The sequence below is a fragment of the Bos mutus genome, chromosome 7 (genome assembly GCF_027580195.1).
Source record: "Bos mutus isolate GX-2022 chromosome 7, NWIPB_WYAK_1.1, whole genome shotgun sequence".
Lineage (NCBI taxonomy): Eukaryota > Metazoa > Chordata > Mammalia > Artiodactyla > Bovidae > Bos > Bos mutus.
This window is the reverse complement of record NC_091623.1, coordinates 42,976,029-42,997,043: the sequence shown is the minus strand read 5'-3', so window position 1 is coordinate 42,997,043 and position 21,015 is coordinate 42,976,029. Positions and strand designations below refer to the sequence as shown.

Below are 21,015 nucleotides of genomic sequence, written 5' to 3'. Positions count from 1 at the left end.
CATTAAATGGATACAGTATATTACATGTTGTTGTTTAGTTACTAAACTGTGTCCACCTCTCTTTTCTGACCCCATGGACTGTAGCCTGCCATGCACATCTGTCCATGGGGTTCTCCAGGCAAGAATACTGGAGTGGCTTGCCATTTCCTTCTCCAGGGGATCTATCTTTCCTACCCAGGCATTGAACCTGTGTCTCCTGCTTTGGCAGGTGGATTCTTTACCACTGAATCACTTGGGATGCCATATTAGAGAAGGAAATGGCAACCCACTCTAGTATTCTTGCCTGGAGAATCCCATGAACAGAGGAGCTTGGAGGGCTTTCAGCCGCAAAGAGTCAGACACGACTGAAGTGACTAGCACATTATATGCAATTATGTTTTAACAAACTTATTAGAATTAAAAAACTTAGTGTTGGTGACAGAGTAAGATGAAGTAAGAAGACCATTCATTTTCACTTTTGTTTAAGGCAAAGATTCTCAACTTTTCAATATTTTGTTTATGGATTTGATCCTCTTTAGAGAATCCTCTATATCATCTCTAATAGTGATTTCCCCTCAACATGTCGTGAATTCCACGGTTTTAATGATACATTCTGTCATGCATGTATAAAATATAAATTGAAATATGACAACGTTCCATGTATTGTCTATGCAGGGAGTGTAGGGTGCTAAAAAACAAACGTTCTGTAATCTTTGCTTTTGTTTAAGGCAAAGCTTCAATTCCATCCCTTAAAAAATAGAGAGAACATAAAATGACGGACACAGACTTTATAATAATTATAAACCCTCAGACATTCTGCAAACATAATTGTATACATACATACAATATCTAAGTGGCAAACAGCAAACTTTATGAAAAAAAAATTCAATTTTTAGTTTGGAAGAATACAGTGAAAAACAGGAATAAAAATGTGCTGAATTCACTATTTGAAAGGAAAGGAGCAGGCAGGCAATTTCAAATAGAGGAAGCAATTGACTAACTAACCTAACAAATGTATTCAGATTTACAGGGCATTTGTTCATTGCAAAGAAAGCTAATTCACACACCTATTTGCACATAATGAATAATTATTTTCACTTGAATACTAAGAGAAGGAAGATACTATGAAGTGTATATTTCATGAACTGCTGTTGGTCTGGATCTTACTTATAGTCAAATATGCTCCTTCTTAAGAAAACTACCCTGCATCTCTGTACAAACCTCCATAGCTAATACCCTTTGTCTCTACTCAAGTGAATTGTAGAAGTGCTTGGACTTAGGTTCAAGGTTTTACAGGAAGCACTTTACACCTCCCATTTCCTCTTCTAATTGGGCTTCCATGTCCGCTGTTTTACGGTCAGCATTGCTCCTTGCATTGTTGAATTCAATATTCCTTTTTATTTGTAGCATCATAAAATAAGGCATTAATTAATTAGTCAAGCAAATGACCACAGTGATCTTGGCCCTAGATTAGTCTGGATTGCCTATCAGGTGAACTCAGGTAAATGTTATTGCCTGCCATTCCCTCTGACCTTTTGCAGTATTTACTGGACTCTTGGCCTCACCTGGGTGGAGTCTCTGAGAAGATCTTATCATAGAGGTCCAAATTCTTCTTGAATGGTTGATGGTGGAGATAGAAGCTCTGTTTCCAGACAAGACAGCAGGATGGAAGTCAAGCACTGATCCCCCAGCCAGAGTTAGGAGTCCATAAGCAACAACCATGTTCTGTTCATCCAAAGATTGCACAGGCTGAGGGATGCAGCAGAGGAGATATTTATAGCTCCCTATGTCTGCTCATTAGCACATTTCCCTCCTGTTATGCTAATCTCTAATAACTGGTTTCCTTCTGGGACACTGGTCTGGAGAGATAACAGAATTTTCCTGCTCATTCTCCATGTCTAGGAGACACTGTTACAAGCCAGATTAATTCAGTGATTATTACATCTTCCATGATATCTCTTGTCTTCCAGAACAATAAACCTTAAGGTCCCAGTACTTTAGCCCAACTCTGAATTCACTGTTAAGCTTGAAAAATCTGTTTTTATGTTCCTGATGAGAGCAAAATTAAATCTTACTATTTGAGACAATATGATGGATCCAGATAGTACTTTGCTAAGTGAAAAAAGTCAGATGGAGAAAGACTCACTTATATGTGGAATATCACTTTTATTTGGAGTAAAAAACACAAAACACATGAGTGAGAAAAAAAAAAGCGGACTCATAGATACAGACAACAAATGAATGTTTGACAGGGGGGAGAGTGATGATGGAGCAAAATAGGTGGTGGGGATTAAGAGATACACATATCCAGTTATAAAATAAGTAAGCCACAGAGATGTAATAAACAGTATAGGGAATATGGTCAATAATATTTTCATAACTTTGGGGACAGATGGTTATTGAACTGAACCAGTAGATCAATTCATAATGTATGCAAATGTCAGCTCACTATATATTACACCTGAAACTAGCAATCAGTTCAGTTCAGTTCAGTCGCTCAGTCGTGTCTGACTCTTTGCGACCCCATGAATTGCAGCACGCCAGGCCTCCCTGTCCATCACCAACTCCCGGAGTTCACTCAGACTCACGTTCCATCAAGTCAGTGATGCCGTCCAGCCACCTCATCCTCTGTCATCCCCTTCTTCTCCTGCCCCCAATCTCTCCCAGCATCAGAGTCTTTTCCAATGAGTCAACTCTTCGCATGAGGTGGCCAAAGTACTGGAGTTTCAGCTTTAGCATCATTGCTTCCAAAGAAATCCCAGGGCTGATCTCCTTCAGAATGGACTGGTTGGATCTCCTTGCAGTCCAAGGGACTCTCAAGATTGTATGCCAACTATATATCAATTATAGCACTATACACAAAAGCAAACTCAAAATGGATTTAAGATCTGAAACTGTAAAACTTTTAGAGGAAAACAGGCACAATGCTCTTTGACATAAATTGCAGCAAGATCCTCTATGACTCACCTCCTCGAATAATGGAAATAAAAACAAAAATAAATAAATGAGCCAGGTGGCGCTAGTGGCAAAGAACCTGCCTGCCAATGTAGGGGATGTAAGAAACTTGGGTTTAATCCCTGGGTTGAGAAGATCCCTTGGAGTAGGGCATGGCAACCTACTCCAGTATCCTGGCCTGGAGAATCCCGTGGACAAAAGAGCCTGGCAGGCTGCATTCCATAGGTTCACAAAGAGATGGGCACGACTGAAGTGACTTATCACACACACAATTAAACTTAAAAGCTTTTGCACAGCAAAAGAAACTATAAACAAGATGAAAAGACAGTCCTCAGAATGGGAGAAAATAATTGCAAATAAAGCAATTGACAAAGGATTAATTTCCAAAATATATAAGCAGCACATGCAGCTCAATAGCAGAAAAACAAACAACTCAATCAAAAAATGAGCAGAAGACCTAAACAGTTATTTCTCCAAAGAAGACACATAGATGACCAATAAACACATGAAAAGATGCTCAACATTGCTCATTATTAGAGAAATGGAAATCAAAAATACAATAAGGTATCACTTTACACTTGCCAGAATGGCCATCATCAAGAAATCTGCAAACAATGAATGCAGGAGGGGTTGTGGAGAAAAAGGAACTCTCTGGCTCTGTTGGTAGGGATGTAAATTGATACAATCACTGTGGAGAACAGTATGGAGATTCCTTACTGCTGCTGCTAAGTCACTTCAGTCGTGTCCGACTCTGTGTGACCCCATAGAGAGCAGCCCACCAGGCTCCGCCGTCCCTGGGATTCTCCAGGCAAGAACACTGGAGTGGGTTGCCATTTCCTTCTCCAATGCATGAAAGTGGAAAGTGAAAGTGAAGTCGCTCAGTCGTGTCCGCCTCTTAGCGACTCCATGGACTGCAGCCCACCAGGCTCCTCCACCCATGGGATTTTCCAGGCAAGAGTACTGGAGTGGGGTGACATTAAGAAACTAAGAATAAAATTACCATATGTATCAGCAATCCCACTACTGGGCACAAACCCTGAGAAAACCATAATTCAAAAAGACACATGCATCTTTATGCTCATTGCAGCACTATTTAGGATAGCCAAGACTTGGAAGCATCCTGGATGTTTATTGACAGATGAATACTTAGCCACAAAAAGGAATGAAATTGAGTCAATTATAATGAGGTGGATGAACCTAGAGCCTGTTATACAGAATGAAGTAAGTCAGAAAGAGAAAAACAAATATCATATATCAATGCATATATATGGAATCTAGAAAAATGGTTCTGATGAACCTATTTGCGGGGCAGGAATGGAGATGTTGACATAGAGCACAGATTTGTGGACACAGTAGGGGAAGGAGAAGTTGGGGTGAATTGAGAGAGTAGCCCATATACATTACCATATGTTAAATAGATAGCTAGCGAGAAGTTGCTGTGTAATGCAGGGAGGTCAACCTGGTTCTTTGTAACAATCTATAGGGGTCGGGAGTGGGAGGGAGGTTCAAGATGGAGGGGGCATATGTGTAATTATGGCTGATTCACACTGTTGTATAGTAGAAACCAACAGAACACGGTAAAACAATTATCCTCCAATTCATTTCAGTCGCTCAGTCATGTCCGACTCTTTGCGACCCCATGGACTGCAGCAGGCCAGGCTTCCCTGTCCATCGCCAGCCCCCAGAGTTCGCTCAAACTCATGTCCATCGAGTTGGTGATGCCATCCAACCATCTTGTCCTCTGTTGTCCCCTTCTCCTCCTGCCTTCAATCTTTCCCAGCATCAGGGTCTTTTCCAACGAGTCAGTTCTTCTCATCAGGTGGTCAAAGTATTGGAGTTTCAGCTTTAGCATCAGTCCTTCCAATGAATATTCGGGACTGATTTCCTTTAGGATGGACTAGATGGATCTCCTTGCAGTCCAAGGGACTCTCTAGAGTCTTCTCCAACAGCACAGTTCAAGAGCATCAATTCTTCACCACTCAGCTTTCTTTATAGTCCAATCCTCGCATCCATACATGACTACTGGAAAAAACCATAGCTTTGGCTTGATGGATCTTTGTTGGCAAAGTAATGTCTCTGCTTTTTAATATGCTGTCTAGATTGTTTATAGCTTTTCTTCCAAGGAGCAAGCATCTTTTAATTTCATGGCTGCAGTCACCATCTGCAGTGATTTTGGAGCCCCAAGAAAATAAAGTCTGTCACTGTTTCCACTGTTTCCCCATCTGTTTGCCATGAAGTGGTGGGACTGGATGTCTCGAATGTTGAGTTTTAAGACAGCTTTTAAACTCTCCTCTTTCACTTTCATCAAGAGGCTCTTTAGTTCTTCGATTTCTGCCATAAGAGTGGTGTCATCTGCATATCTGAGGTTATTGATATTTCTCCCAGCAATCTTGATTCCAGCTTGTGCTTCTTCCAGCCCAGTGTTTCTCATGATGTACTCTGCATAGAAGTTAAATAAGCAAGGGGAAAATATACAGCCTTGAAGTACTCCTTTCCCAATTTGGAACCAGTCTGTTGTTCCATGTCCAGTTCTAACTGTTGCTTTTTGACTTGCATACAGATTTCTCAGGAAGCAGATAAGGTGGTTTGGTATTCCCATGATAAAGGCTCTTGAGTGTCACCAAGTAACATATCTCTGAAAAAGATTTTATAGTAGGCTCAATAAGATCCTCTAAAACATAACCCACATCTTGATCCTCAGAAACTTGCAATATTGTGTTTTCAGAGCAAGGGAGGATTAAGGTAGCGGATATCTGAGCACTGAAGGGTTGATGCTTTTGAACTGTGGTGTTGGAGAAGACTCTTGAGAGTCCATTGGAGTGCAAGGAGATCCAGCCAGTCCATCCTAAAGGAAATTAGTCCTGGGTGTTCATTGGAAGGACTGATGCTGAAGCTGAGATTCCAATACTTTGGCCACCTCATGTGAAGAGTTGACTCATTGGAAAAGACTCTGATGCTGGGAGGGATTGGGGGCAGGAGAAGAAGGGGACGACAGAGGATGAGATGGCTGGATGGCATCACCGACTCGATGGACAAGAGTCTGAGTGAACTCCGGGAGTTGGTGATGGACAGGGAGGTCTGGCGTGCTGTGATTCATGGGATCACAAACAGTCGGACACGACTGAGTGACTGAACTGAACTGATGATATGTTTGCTGATCAGCTGGCCCAAAGATAAAAGATTGGCCACGATTATTCAGGTACAAACTGGTGTAGTCAGCATGGTCCTTTGAATGTGGAAAAAACAAAATCGTTGAAATCAGAGGGAGATTTGAATATGCTGCTGACCTTGAAGATGGCTGATGGGCCATGAACCAAGGAATGTGTGTGCTCAAGAAACAGGAATATGAAGGAAATGGAGTCTCTCCTGGAAAACCCAGAAGGAATCCAGTCCTACAGAATCTTGATGTTAGCATTCTAATTGGGCTTCTGACTTCCAGAACTTAAGGCAGATATATTTGTTTCTTTTAAAGCCCTAGTGTGGTAATTTGCTATAGCATCAACAACAATATTACACAGACATCTATCCAATAAGATGTTTTTGGAGGTGACTAAATTTAAACTTTTCAGTTTCATTTTTTTTTTTTTTTTGTTTCCCCTGAGTAAGAACATTTTGTATTGAAAACCGGGTGTACGTGAAAGAAAAAAAAATCTAAAGTTAATTTGGACATTCTGCAAATGTGATACCAAGGATTTCTCATTTTATAAATGCAAATGTGGTCCTGACTTTGAGTTTGAACATTAAGGTAGGAAAAATAATTTGTTATTAAAATTTAGGAAAACTATTCTACTTCAACACTTTTTGTCTAACTTTCTACACTTGAGTAATTTCCTGTTAATTCACCTATAACAATTTTTATTTCTATCTTCAATTCTTGATTAAAAACTTTTCAACATAAATGATGAGATTATGGAATCTCTCTGTGTACATATATGGCTTCCAAGGTGGCATTAGTGGTAAAGAATCCTGCCAATACAGGAGACATAAGAGATGTGGGTTTGATCCCTGGGTTGGGAAGGTCCCCTGGAGGAGGGCATGGCAACCCACTCCAGTATTCTTGCCTGGAGAATCCAATGGACAGAGGAGCCTGGAGGGCTACAGTCCATAGGGTTGCAAAAACTTGGGCACGACTGAAGGGACTTAGGCCACTTGCAGGCCATGTACATATATGTGTGTTTATTTATAAGAAAATCTTATATAAATACACATACACATAAACACTACTAATTCATGAAATAGCTGTTATACTCAAAAAGGTTTTCACACATTTAATTTATTCCTCCTCACATTCTTCTGAATTAGGCTTATTGTTCCACATGAACACTAGAAATAAAGAACCTGAGGCTAAGGGATATTCAACTTTTATTTTTATAATTATGTAACAATGAAATGAAAGCTTTTGTACACCTCCTCTAATTCTATTAATACGTAAATAAACCTAGGCAGTATGTACTCAATTTTCATATGGTTCCTTTAATTCAGCAAATTGTACACCTTACACGTGTGCTGGATATGTTTGCATTATACTTCAATCAGTTAAATTAAAAGGAAAAAACATCTAATGATGCATGGCTCAAGGTAGGACCTGGAACCAGGTAGCTGAGTCACATTTTAATAACAGAGTTAAGGAGACATATCACTAGATAGAAAGCAAAATGTCATATGTGGATGCAAGTGACACTGACTTAAGGCAAATCAAATTTGGTAAACTTATCTTTTTGTAAACTAGATTAACCTATACATAGAGTGCTCTGCTGTGCTGTGCTAAGTGACTTCAATCATGTCCAGTTCTTTGCGACCCCATGAACTGTAGCCCACCAGGCTTCTCTGTCCATGGGATTCTCCAGGCAAGAATACTAAAGTGGGTTGCCATGCCCTCCTCCAGGGAATCTTCCTGGCCCAGGGATGGACCATGTCTTTTACATCTCCTGCACTGGCTTGTGGGTCCTTTACCACTAGTGCCACCTGGGAAGTCCCTATACATGGAGTACATTGACATAATTTGGCTAAAGCCAGTGGTATATCCTGGAGGAGGAGATGGCAACCCACTCCAGGGTTTTTGCCTGGAGAATCCCATGGACAGAGGAGCCTGGTAGGCTACAGTCCATGAGGTCACAAAGAGTCGGACACGACTGAAGTGACTTAGCACGGTGGTATATATAACAGTCTCACAAAAATATTATACATGAACTATGAAAAGATGATGTAGTGGCTCACAGCTGACTATAGACTGTGACTATTGAAGCATAGATGAAAATGACTCCGAAACATAAAATCTCATCTGGTAATTAAGTCATTATGTAAACCATGCCATTTGTGAAAGCTTGTTATGCAGCTTTAGGTAGCTGGTGTGTGTGTGTGTGTGTGTTAGTCTCTCAGTTGTGTCCGACTCTGCGATCCCATGGACTGTAGCCCACCAGGCTTCTCCTTCTGTGGAATTATCTAGGCAAGAAGACTGGAGTGGGTAGCCATTCCCTTCTGCAGGGGAATCTTCCCAACCCAGGGATGCAAACTGAGTCTCTCTCATTGCAGGCAGATCCTTTACCATCCGAGCCACCAGCTAGCTGGTGAGGTTTCACAAATGGAAGAGATTTTCTTAGAGTAGAAGTCAGACACCAGCCAGAAGACCTCCACCCAGAGGTTGAGCTGCAAAATAATCTCAAGAAGTCATTAAGAAAGTTGCTAGAATAAGCAAGTTGGATCACTGGATTAATTTTACAGAAAAAGTGGGAATGTCCATCTCTACAGAATGGCAGTCGTAACACCATTAAGCTTTCTAACAAAGAATATAGGACTCTGATGTTCCAGGACACCAGAACCAGCAGTTCAGGGAGCTGGGGTTTCATGGTGGCCATATAGTGAAAGGGTGACAGATTGCTACAAACTAGTCACAGGCCATCACGTTCAGGAGGAAGCTTTCCAATTCTATAAAGTATATGAAACAGTACATCTGAGTGATGCAGAGTTCAAAGATTATAACTTGGCTCTGGGTCTGTATATTCACTAGCATTTTGGGGATGGCAGTGGAGGTGAAACAAATGTCTACAACACATATCATAACCCATTCATGGTTATGAGAAAATGAAGGAATGGTGTTTATCTCCACTATAGCAATGACAGAAATCATATTACAGGTAGCAGTGAAAGCTGTCAAGCAGAAATAAGAAAATTAAGTACAAATCGAAAAAGGCCAAACAATCCTTCACGACTGTGTAAAAATCTTCCCTGACACATAAACACCAATCCTTCATATGCCAATGAGTAGTTACACAGCATAATAAATAATTTGCATTGTGATACAATGTATGAATTGTAATTCTGCTTCATCATATTGAAGGCTATAATTCTAAGGCCATCTTAGGTCAACCTGTTAGATAAAACCTGTCTATCAATGAAGACTTCCCTTTCAGACATGTATTTGATAATCGTTTTGCCAGTGGCTATGATAAGCATGGTGGTCACCCATCTAAGAGAGAACTGTATCCTAAAGAGGAGTGTAAAAATCAATGAAGTTGCTCAGTCATGTCTGACTCTTTGCAACCCCTTGGACTGTAGCCCACCAGGATCTTCCATCAATGGGATTTTTCCAGGCAAGAGTACTAGAGTGGGTTGCCATTTCCTTTTCTGGGGATCTTCCCGACCCAGGGATGGAACTCAGATCTCCTGTGTTGCAGGCAGATGCTTTACCATCTGAACCACCAGGGAAGCCCATATAAAAATCAATGGCCTGCTAAACTCACAGTGCTATGTTACAGTCTAAGTGGTGAGAAAGAACAGTCAAGATAGTGATGTACAAGGAATATTAGGTATGAAAGTGAATATTTTATCTTAGATTTTTCTCTATTATAAATTTCCTTGGTCATCCAGTGTACTTTTTTTGATAGGGTTAATACAACCAATGACAATTCTTCTAGTAAAATGAAAGAAAAATATTTGGTGTGTTATAGGCCATTCGAGAAAAAGCATTTTTTAGAAAATGGAAATTACCCTGTTTGCCATTTTCACTGTTGGAGAAATTATGCTGCTATGTTGTCAAATAGGCATATGAATAAATTTACTGCCTCTTCCTCTTCAAAAGATCTCTATTGTCTCATTAGGAAAATGGGAATTTCCAAATATTTTTGATATATTGTTGAAATAAATTTGAAAAAGTAGGAAAAAAACAAAGGAGGAACTTCCTTGGTGGCTCAGACGGTAAAGTACCTGCCTGCAATGTGGGAGACCCAGGTTCAATCCCTGGGTCTAATACTTTGTGGTGCCAGTTTAGGGGGCCTAGTTTGATCCCTGGTCAGGGAGCTAGATCCCACATGCCACAACTGAGAGTTCACATGCCTCATTGAAGACCTGGCACAGCCACATAAATAAATACATCAATCAATCAATGAATGAAGTCGCTCAGTCATGTCCGACTCTTTGCAACCCCACGGACTTTAGCCCACCAGGCTCCTCTGTCATAATACAAAAAAAAAAAAAAAAAAAAAAAAAAAAAAATGGAGGCTGACAGTCTGCGGGAAGGCTGTGTGTCACCAGTGGCCAGAGGATGTTCAAAGGCAAAGGTGTTTTGTGTTTCATTTTAAGCTGCTTGCTCTGTGCTGAAAAGTAATTGCCTGAGGGGAGAACAAGATGGTGGAGGAGTAGCTGGACATGGAGTACATATGTTTTCATGGATACATAAGGAATATACCTTCAGACACAGAAGGGCATGCAGAACGTCAGCTGAGAGTGGACAGGAGTATCTGACCAGAGGAAAAGAGTATATAGAACCATGCACAATACATCAGCAGCTGAACAACAGAGGGCTGGCCCATCAAGCCCCTGACACATTAAACTACAGAGTAGGACCCCACCCAGGGTGCCCCTTTAAGTGCCTGATGTGCCAAACAACAGAGAAGGACCCCAGGCAAGGGAGCCCTCTAAGTGCCTGAATGGGTGGAACTACGGAGAAAGCTGGCCAAAGAGGCCTTCTGATCGCCAGCTACAAGAGGCTCGAAGAAAGACTCGGATAGGGCCATAACTCCTGTGGTGGAGGCAGTCCATGTCTCTGCACACTTGGCGCCGCCAGGGTCCCCGCAAGCCAAGCAGCTGCACCACCTTCATGCTCAACTCTTACTGGGGCAGAGCTGCCACAAACAAAAAAAGTCTTGCTTCTATGTGTGCAGGTTGCTTTGGTAGTGTCCAATTCTTTGCGACCCCGTGGACTGTGGGCTGGCAGGCTTTTCTGTCAGGAAAGAGGGTTCTCAAGGCAAGAATACTGGTGCCTATTGGCCAATACTGGTTTCCATACCATTCTAGAGCACTATATTTCCTGCTGTCCTAGAAGCCAACTCTCCTGAGTACCTTGTGCTGCCAGAACCTCAGCAACCTAAGCAGCTGCACCACCTCCACACTTGGCCTTCACAGGGGCAAACCCAAGTCCTCCAGGGCAGCCTCAGGAGCAAATCCCAGTGGACAACCCACATGCAGAGGTGGAAATAAACCCACAATTGAAACCCAGGGGCAGTGTTGTTAAGGAAGAAGATCCAAAACCCTCCCACCAGCTGTACTAGCTGCAGATTAAATCCACATGATCAACTAGGCAGACTCTGTGTCTATGGAATATATAAAAGGCCATTGGGAGCTCCCCAAAAAGAAAATGCACTAGTTCTGATAACTGTGGACATTGGAAGCAAGAACACAGAGGAATAGGACCTGATTAGAATCTGCACTGCCCCCACAGCAGGTCCAGAGATCACCACAGTGTTGGAGGGCATCCTAGGGAGGTGAGGTGGACTGTGACTCCCGAGGGAAAGGATTCTGACAGCAGTGACTCAAGAAAAACATTTATTGTTCTTATGTTTTGACTTACTCTGTAGATGCTTTTGGATACCCCTCCCCCACACCTCCCCCCCGCCCCCGCCACCATTTCCCACCTCTGTTGTAGTTGTCAATTTTATTGGGACTACAAGCTTTTGAGCTTTTTTTTTTTTTCTCAGTCACATTTTTATTGCTGTTATAAACCTCTGCCTCTACGTTGGGCTTTTGTAGTTCTGTGGAGTTTTCCTTTTTCTTTTCTTTTTTAGCAATTTTAATTTTTAAAACCTACTATTATTATTATTTTCTACATTTATTCCTTTGTTTGCTTTTTCTACTGTTCTATTCCCCTTGCAGTTAATCTTTAATGTATATAAATCTTCTTTATCTATCTCTATTAAACTTTGCATATTTATTCTTTCTTTCTTTTCTTTCCTCTCTACATATTTGTTAGTTTTATTTTCATTACTTTTTCCCCCAATTGGCAGCTTGCTCTAGTTTTGTTTTCCAGTTTGTGCTTTAACTAGTTTTGTTCTGGTATAGATATAATTTTTGGTTGCCTTTGTTTGCTGGGTCAATCTACTGTACTTTATTTTTGCTGGACTGTTTTGATTTTGCTTATGGGTGTATATATATATGTGTGTGTGTGTGTATTCAGTCACACTTTTTACTGTTGCTATAAATCTCTGCCTCTTTGTTGGGCTTTTACAGTTTTGTGGAGTTTTCCTTTTCTTTTTTCCCTTTTTTCTTTCTTCCATTTTTTTTTCTTTTCTCATTTTTATAGTTTCAATTTTTAAAAAATCTATTATATTTTTCCTACACATATTCCTTTGTTTTCCTTTCCTACTATTCTTTTCCCCTTGCATTAATCTTTAATGAATATAAATCTTCTTCATCTACCTCTATTAACTTTGCATATCTATCCTTTCTTTCCTTTCCTCTAAACATATTTGTTAGTTTTGTTTTCATTGCTTTATCCCCCACTTGGAACTTTGCTTTAGTTTTGTTTTCAAGTTTGTGCTTTAGTTAGCTTTGTTCTTAACTGCTAAATATAATTTTTGATTTACTTTGTTTGCTGGGTCATCTACTGTACTTTATTTTTGTTGGACTGTTTTCACTTTGCTCATGAGTGTATATGTATATATCTATATTTCATTATTTTAATTAGTATTTGCCTGATTTTGTAACTGCCATTTGTCTGGGATTCATCTTTGGTTTCTCATTTTTGGATATTTGTTTTAATCTCACTTAATGTCATATCAAACGACTTGTGGAATCTTCATTCCTGACCTGAGATCAAGCCCCGAGCCTTTGGAGTGGGAGCACTGACTCCTAGACTCTAGATTACCAGAGAACTAACCCTAGGAGTATCAAATAGTGAGAACTCACACAAAGGAAACTACTTGAATACAAGACCTGGCATCACCCAACTACCAGTAGCACCTTGTGCAGGAAGTGAAGTGAAGTGAAGTCGCTAGTCGTGTCCCACTCTTTGCGACCCATGGACTGTAGCCTACCAGGCTCCTCAGTCCACGGAATTTTCCAGGCAAGAGTACTTACTGGAATGGGTTGCCATGCCTCATCTAAACAACAAACAAAACAAAAATACAAACCCAATCATCAGCAGACGGGATTACAGCCTCACTCAGCTTTGCTGATCAGAGGAAAAACAAACAAAAACTCAGCACAAATCTCACTCTATAGGAAGCTCACACAAACCACTGGACCAACCTTAGGAGGGCAGAAACCAAAAGGAAGAAAGAATTGAACCTTGAAGCCTGGGAAAAGGAAACCTTAAACACAAGGTATTTTTTTCTAAGTTTAAAAAAAAATAATGAAAAGGCAGAGAAATACTAAACAATTTAAGGAACAAACTAGAAGCACAGAAGTCCAAATAAATGAAGAGGAAATAGGCCAACTATCCAAAAAAAATTATTCAGAATAATGATAGTAAAGATGATCAAAAACTTTGGAAACAACATAGAGAAAATGCAAGAATCAATTTACAAAGACCTAGAAGAATTAAAGAATAAACATACAGAGACAAACAAGACAATTATTGAAATTAAAAATACTCTAGAAGGAATCAATAGCAGAATATTTGAAGCAGAAGAATGAATCAGTGAGCTGGAAGGTAAAATGGTAGAAATAACTTCTGAAAAGCAGAATAAAGTAAAAAGAAGGAAAAGAACTGAGGATGGTCTTAGAGACCTCTGGGACAACATCAAACACACCAACATTTGAATTATAGGGGTCCCAGAAGAAGACGAGAAAAAGAAAGAGCATGAGAAAAATTTTGAAGGGATTACAGTGGAAAATTTCCAACATGGAAAAGGAAATAGTCAATCAAGTCCAAGAGAAACAAAGAGTCTCATACAGGATTAAATCCAAGGAGAAACACACCAAGGCACATACTAATCAAACTAACAAAGACTAAACACAAAGAAAGAGTATTAAAAACAGTAAGGGGAAGAAACAAGTAACATACAAGGGAAACCCCATATGCTTAACAGCTGACCTTTCAGCAGAAACTCAGCAGGCCAGAAGGGGATGGCAGGATATATTTAAAGTATCGAAAGGGAAAAATCTACAACCAAGATTACAGTACCTGGCAAGGATCTCATTTAAAATTGATGGAGAAATAAAAAGCTTTTCAGACAAGCAGAAATTAAGAGAATTCAGTACCACCAAACCAGTTTTACAACAAAGGATAAAGGAACTTATATAGTCAAGAAATAGAAGAGAAGAAAAAAGATCTACAAAATCAACCCCTAACAATTAAGAAAATGGCAATAGGAACATATATATCAATAATTACTTTAAATGTAAATGGATTAAGTGCTCCAACCAAAAGACAGAGACTGGCTGATTGGATACAAAAACAAGACCCATATACATGCTGTCTACAGGAAACTCATTTCAGACCTAAAGACACATATAGACTGAAAGTGAGAAGATAGAAAAATATATTCCATGCAAATGGGAAGCAAAAGAAAGCTGGAGTAGCAATCCTAATATCAGACAAAATAGACCATTAAATAAAGAAGATTACAAGAGATAAGGAAGGACACTACATCATGATCAAGGAATCAATCCAAGAGGAAGACATAAAAATTGTAAACATCTATGCACCCAACATAGGAGCACCTCAATACATAAGACAAACACTAACAGAAATAAAAGGAGAAATTGACAGTAACACAATAATAGTAGAAGACTTTAACACCTGTCACACCAATGGATAGGTCATCAAAAAAGAAAATTAATAAGGAAACACAAGTCTTAAATGATACATTAGATGAGATGGATCTCATTGATATCAATACATTCCATACAAATGTAGAAGAATACACCTTCTTCTCAAATGCACATGGACCATTCTCTAGGATAGACCACATCATGGGTCACAAATCAAACCTTAGTAAATTTAAGAAAACTGAAATCATATCAAGCATCTTCTCTGAACACAACACTATGAGATTAGATAGCAATTACAAAAAAAAACCACAAAAACTATAAAAAATACAAACACATGGAGATTAAACAACATGTTTCTAAATATCCAACATGTTACTGAAGAAATAAAAAGGGAAATAAAAAATATGTCTAGAAACAAATGACAATGAAAACATGGCAACTCAAAATCTATGGGATGCAGCAAAAACAGTTCTAAGAGGGAAGTATATAGCAATACAACCTTACCTCAAGAAACAAGAAAAACATCGAATAGACAACCAACTCTACACCTAAAACAACTGGAAAAAGAAGAACAAAAAAATCCTCCAAATTAGTCAGTTCAGTCAGTCAGTTCAGTCTCTCAGTCGTGTCCGACTCTTTGCGACCCCATGAATCGCAGCATGCCAGGACTCCCTGTTCATTACCAACTCCCGGAGTTTACCCAAACTCATGTCCATCAAGTTGGTGATGCCATCCAGCCATCTCATCCTCTGTGTCCCCTTCTCCTCCTGCCCCCAATCCCTTCCAGCATCAGAGTCTTTTCCAATGAGTCAGCTCTTCGCATAAGGTGGCCAAAGTATTGGAGTTTCAGCTTCAGCATCAGTCCTTCCAAAGAACACCCAGGACTCATCTCCCTTGGGATGGACTGATTGGATGTCCTTGCAGTCCAAGGGACTCTCAAGAGTCTTCTCCAACACTGCAGTTCAAAATTAGTAGAAGGAAATAAAAAAAAAAAAAATGAAGAAAGAAAGAAATAAATGAAGGAAAGAAACAATAGTAAAGATTAATACAACTAAAAGCTGGCTCTTTGAGAAGACAAAGAAAATTGACAAGACTTTAGCCACACTAATCAAGAAAAAAAAAGAAGAATAAAACCAACAAATTAGAAATGAAAAAGGAGAGGTTACAACAGATAATGCAGAATAAGGACTATAAGACATTATTATGAACAGCTATGTGGCAATAAAATGGACAACCTGGAAGAAATGGACAGATTCTTAGAACAGTTTAATCTTCCAAGATTGAACAAAGAAGAAATAGAAATTATGAATAACCCAATTACAGTCACTAAAATTGAAACTGTGATAAAAAATCTCCCCCAAAACGGAAGCCCAGGACCACATGGCTTCACAGGAGAATTCTATCAAACATTTAGAGAAGAGCTAATGCCTATCCTTCTAAAACCCTTTCAAAAAACTGCAGAGGAAGGAACACTTCCAAAATCATTCTACAAGACCACCATTACCCTGATACCAAAACTAGACAAAGACAACACAAAAAAGGAAACTGCAGGCCAATATGACAGATGAACATAGATACAAATATCCTCAACAAATTTAGCAAACAGAATTCAATAACACATCAACATGATCAAGTTGGGTTTATTCCAGGCATGCAAGGATTCTTCAATATATCTAAATCAATCAAATGTGACACACCATATTAACAAATTGAAAGATAAAAACCATATGATCATCTCAATAGATGCAGAAAAAAACCTTTGACAAAATTAAGCACCCATTTATGATCAAAACTCTTCAAAAAATGGGCATAGAAGGAACCTACCTTAGCATAGTAAAAGCCATATATGATAAGCCCACAGCAAACATTATTCTCAATGGTGAAAAATTGAAAGCATTCCCCTTAAGATCAGGAGCAAGACAAGGGTGTTCACTTTCACCACTATTATTAAACATAGTTTTGGACGTCCTAGCTACAGCAATCAGAGAAGAAAAAGAAATAAAAGGAATCCATATTGGAAAACAAGAAGTAAAGCTCTCACTGTTTGCAGATGACATGATACTGTACATAGAAAGCCCTAAAAATAGTATCAGATAATTACTAGAGCTAATTAGTGAATTTAGCAAAGTTGCAGAATACAAAATCAATACACAGAAATCACTTGCATTTCTATATACTAACAATGAAAAATCAGAAAGAGAAATTAAGGAATCAATTCCATTCACCATTGCAACAAAAAGAATTAAATATCTAGGAATAAACTTACCGAAGGAGACAAAAGAACTGTACAAAGAAAATTATAAGACACTAATGAATTAAATAAAGACAACATAAACAGATGGAGAGATATTCTATGCTCCTGGGTAGGAGGAATCAATATTGTGAAAATGACTATACTACCAAATGCAATCTACAGATTCAATGTGATCCCTATGAAATTACCAATGGCATTTTTCACAGAACTAGAACAAAAATTTCACAATTCATATGGAAACACAAAAGATCCCAAATAGCCAAAGCAGTCCCGAGAAATAGAGCGGAGCTGGAGGAATCAATCTTCCTGACTTCAGATTATACTACAAAGGTACAGTCATCAAGACAGCACGGTACTGGCATAAAAACAGAAACACAAACCAATGGAACAAGATAGAAAGCCCAGAAATAAACCCATGCACCGATGGGTACCCTATTTTTGACAAAGGAGGAATGGGGCAAAGACAGCCTCTTCAATAAATGGTTCTGGGAAAACTGGACAGTTGCATGTAAAAGAATGAAATTAGAACACTTCCTAACATCAAACACAAAGACAAACTCAAAATGGATTAAAGGCCTAAATGTAAGACCAGAAACTATAAAATTCTTGGAAGAAAACATAGGCAGAACACTCGATGACATAAATCAAAGCAAGATCCTATATGACCCACATCCTAGAGTAATGGAAATAGAAACAAAAGTAAACAAATGGGACTTGATTAAGCTTAAAAGCTTTTGCATGGCAAAGGAAACTATAAGCAAGGTGAAAAGACAGCTGTCAGAATGGGAGAAAATAATTGCAAATGAAACAACTGACAAAGGATTAATTTCCAAAATATACAAGTAGTTCATACAACTCAATGCCAGAAAAACAAACAACTCAATCAAAAAGTGGAAAACGTACTTAAACAGACATTTCTCCAAAGAAGACATACAGATGGCTAACAAATACATGAAAAGATGCTCTACACTACTCATTATTACAGAAATGAAAATCAAAACTGCAAAGAGGTATCACCTCACACTGGTTAGAATGGCCATCATTAAAAAGTCTACAAACAATAAATGCTGGAGAGGGTGTGGAGAAAAGGGAATGCTCTTGCACTGTTGGTGGGTGTGTAAATTGATACAACCTCTATGGAAGACGGTATGGAGATTCCTTAAAAGCTAGGAATAAAACCACCTTATGATCCAGCAATACCACTTCTAGGAATATACCATAAGGAGACAAAAATTGAAAAAGACACATGTATCCCATTGTTCATTGCAGCAGTATTTATAATAGCTAGAATGCGGAAGCAACCTAGATGTCCATTGACAGATGATTGGATGAAGAAGTTGTGGTACATATACACAGTAGAATGTTACTCAGCCATAAAAAGGAATGCATTTGAGTCAGTTCTGATGAGGTGGGTGAACCTAGAACCTATTATACAGAGTAAAGTGAGTCAGAAAGAGAAAGATAAATTTTATGTTCTAACACATATATACGGAATCGAGAAAAATGGTACTGAAGTATTTGTTTACAGGGCAGCAATGGAGAAACAGACATAGAGAATAGACTTATGGACATAGAGAGAGGGGAGGAGAGGGTGAGATGCATCGAAAGAGTAACATGGAAACGTACTCTGCCATATGTAAAATAGAGAGCCAATGGGAATTTGCTGTATAGCTCAGGGGCTCTGTATCAACCTAGAGGGGTGGAATGGGCTGGAAAATGGGAGAGAGGTTCAAAAGGGAGGAGATATATGTATACCTATGGCTGATTCATGTTGAGAATACAATAAAATTCTCTAAAGCAATTATCCTTAAATAAAAAATAAATTAAAAAAATATAAAACAAGGGAAAATTTGCTGGATATCAAAGGAAGAAGAAAGCTTATTAAAATGAGCTACAAGTTAATATAGAAAAGTTGAAATCAAAGAAATGGAAATTCAAGAAAATAAAAGTAGCAAGTTCTGCTTTCATAGTCTGATCAAACAGTCACAATATCTGACTCCAAAGCTTTGACCTCTTCAATCTTAGGTACTTCTTCAGTTTTACAATTGACCTTTATATAGTTCCCTTCACAAACAATTCTTTCAGAGCCCTCTTCATGTCTTTATTCCTCAGGCTATAGATGAAGGGGTTCAGCATAGTGTGATGACTGTGTACATCACCGAGGCTGTTGCACTTGAGTGTGCATTGTGGGTAGCTGCAGAGCTAAGGTACACTCCAAGCATCGTACAATAAAATAAAGAGACGATGGTGAGGTGAGATGCACAGGTGGAAAATGCTTTATATTTCCCCTGAGCTGATGAGATTCTGCATACAGAGGAAACTATTTTAGAATATGAACAAAGGATACCAAAGAAGGGACCACCACACAGCAGGACAGCTGCAAAATACATCACTATGTTATTAAAAAAGGTGTCAGAACAGGCAAGTTGGACCATATGATTGAGTTCACAGAAAAAGTGGGGAATTTCAATGTTTGTGCAGAAGGACAGTCGCAACACCATTAAGCTTTGTAATAAGGAATTCAGGACACTTATGATCCAGGATATCAGCACCAGTAGTCCACAGAGCTGGGGGTTCATGATGACTGTGTAGTGGAGAGGTTGACAAATGGCCACAAAGCGGTCATAGGCCATCACGGTCAGGAGGAGGATGTTCAACACTGCAAAGAGGATGAGAAAATAAATCTGTGTGATGCATTCTTTATAGCTGATAACTTTGCTTTGTGTCCAGATATTCCATAGCATCTTTGGGATGGTGGTGGAGGTGAAACAGATGTCCACAAAGGACAGGTTGGAGAGGAAGAAGTACATGGGTGTGTGCAGGTGGGCATCTGAAGTGATGGCCAAGATGATGAGCAGATTTCCAAACATAGTGGTCAGGTACATGGAGAGGAAAAGCCCAAATATGAGGGGCTGTACTTTTACTTCCTCTGAAAGTCCCAGAAGGAGAAATTCTAGAATTTGCGTATCATTGTCTGGTTCCATGCAGGAAGGTGACTTCTGGAAAGAAAGGCTATAACATGGTTAATTTTCACACAAACTTGTTTTACTCACATATTCAAAATGGTGTTTCAAATTTATATTTTGTTGTCAAATATTAATTTGACATTGTCTGGTTCAAATATTAATTTGATATTTTGTGTACTTTGTATAGCCCATTGAAGGTATAATTCCATAATGTGGAATTTTTTCCCCAACCAGCTTTTATCATAAGGGTCATGAGTTTTACACTTTTAACGAGATTTCACATTCCATAGCATCTTTGGGATGGTGGTGGAGGTGAAACAGATGTCCACAAAGGACAGGTTGGAGAGGAAGAAGTACATGGGTGTGTGCAGGTGGGCATCTGAAGTGATGGCCAAGATGATGAGCAGATTTCCAAACATAGTGGTCAGGTACATGGAGAGGAAAAGCCCAAATATGAGGGGCTGTACTTTTACTTCCTCTGAAAGTCCCAGAAGGAGAAATTCTAGAATTTATGTATCATTGTCTGGTTCCATGCAGGAAGGTGACTTCTGGAAAGAAAGGCTATAACATGGTTAATTTTCACACAAACTTGTTTTACTCACATATTCAAAATGGTGTTTCAAATTTATATTTTGTTGTCAAATATTAATTTGACATTGTCTGGTTCAAATATTAATTTGATATTTTGTGTACTTTGTATAGCCCATTGAAGGTATAATTCCATAATGTGGAATTTTTTCCCCAACCAGCTTTTATCATAAGGGTCATGAGTTTTACACTTTTAACGAGATTTCACATTCCATAGCATCTTTGGGATGGTGGTGGAGGTGAAACAGATGTCCATAAAGGACAGGTTGGAGAGGAAGAAGTACA

General features: G+C 39.1%; 1 protein-coding gene across 1 annotated transcript; it reads right to left on the bottom strand.

Moving 5' to 3' along the window:
* Positions 1-19,305: 19,305 nt before the first annotated feature.
* Positions 19,306-20,160, bottom strand: LOC102274794 (olfactory receptor 7A17). Its single transcript, XM_005904167.2, has one exon. It carries the CDS (start codon positions 20,158-20,160, stop codon positions 19,306-19,308), a length of 855 nt encoding a protein of 284 aa, XP_005904229.2.
* Between the last annotated feature and the right edge of the window lie 855 nt (positions 20,161-21,015).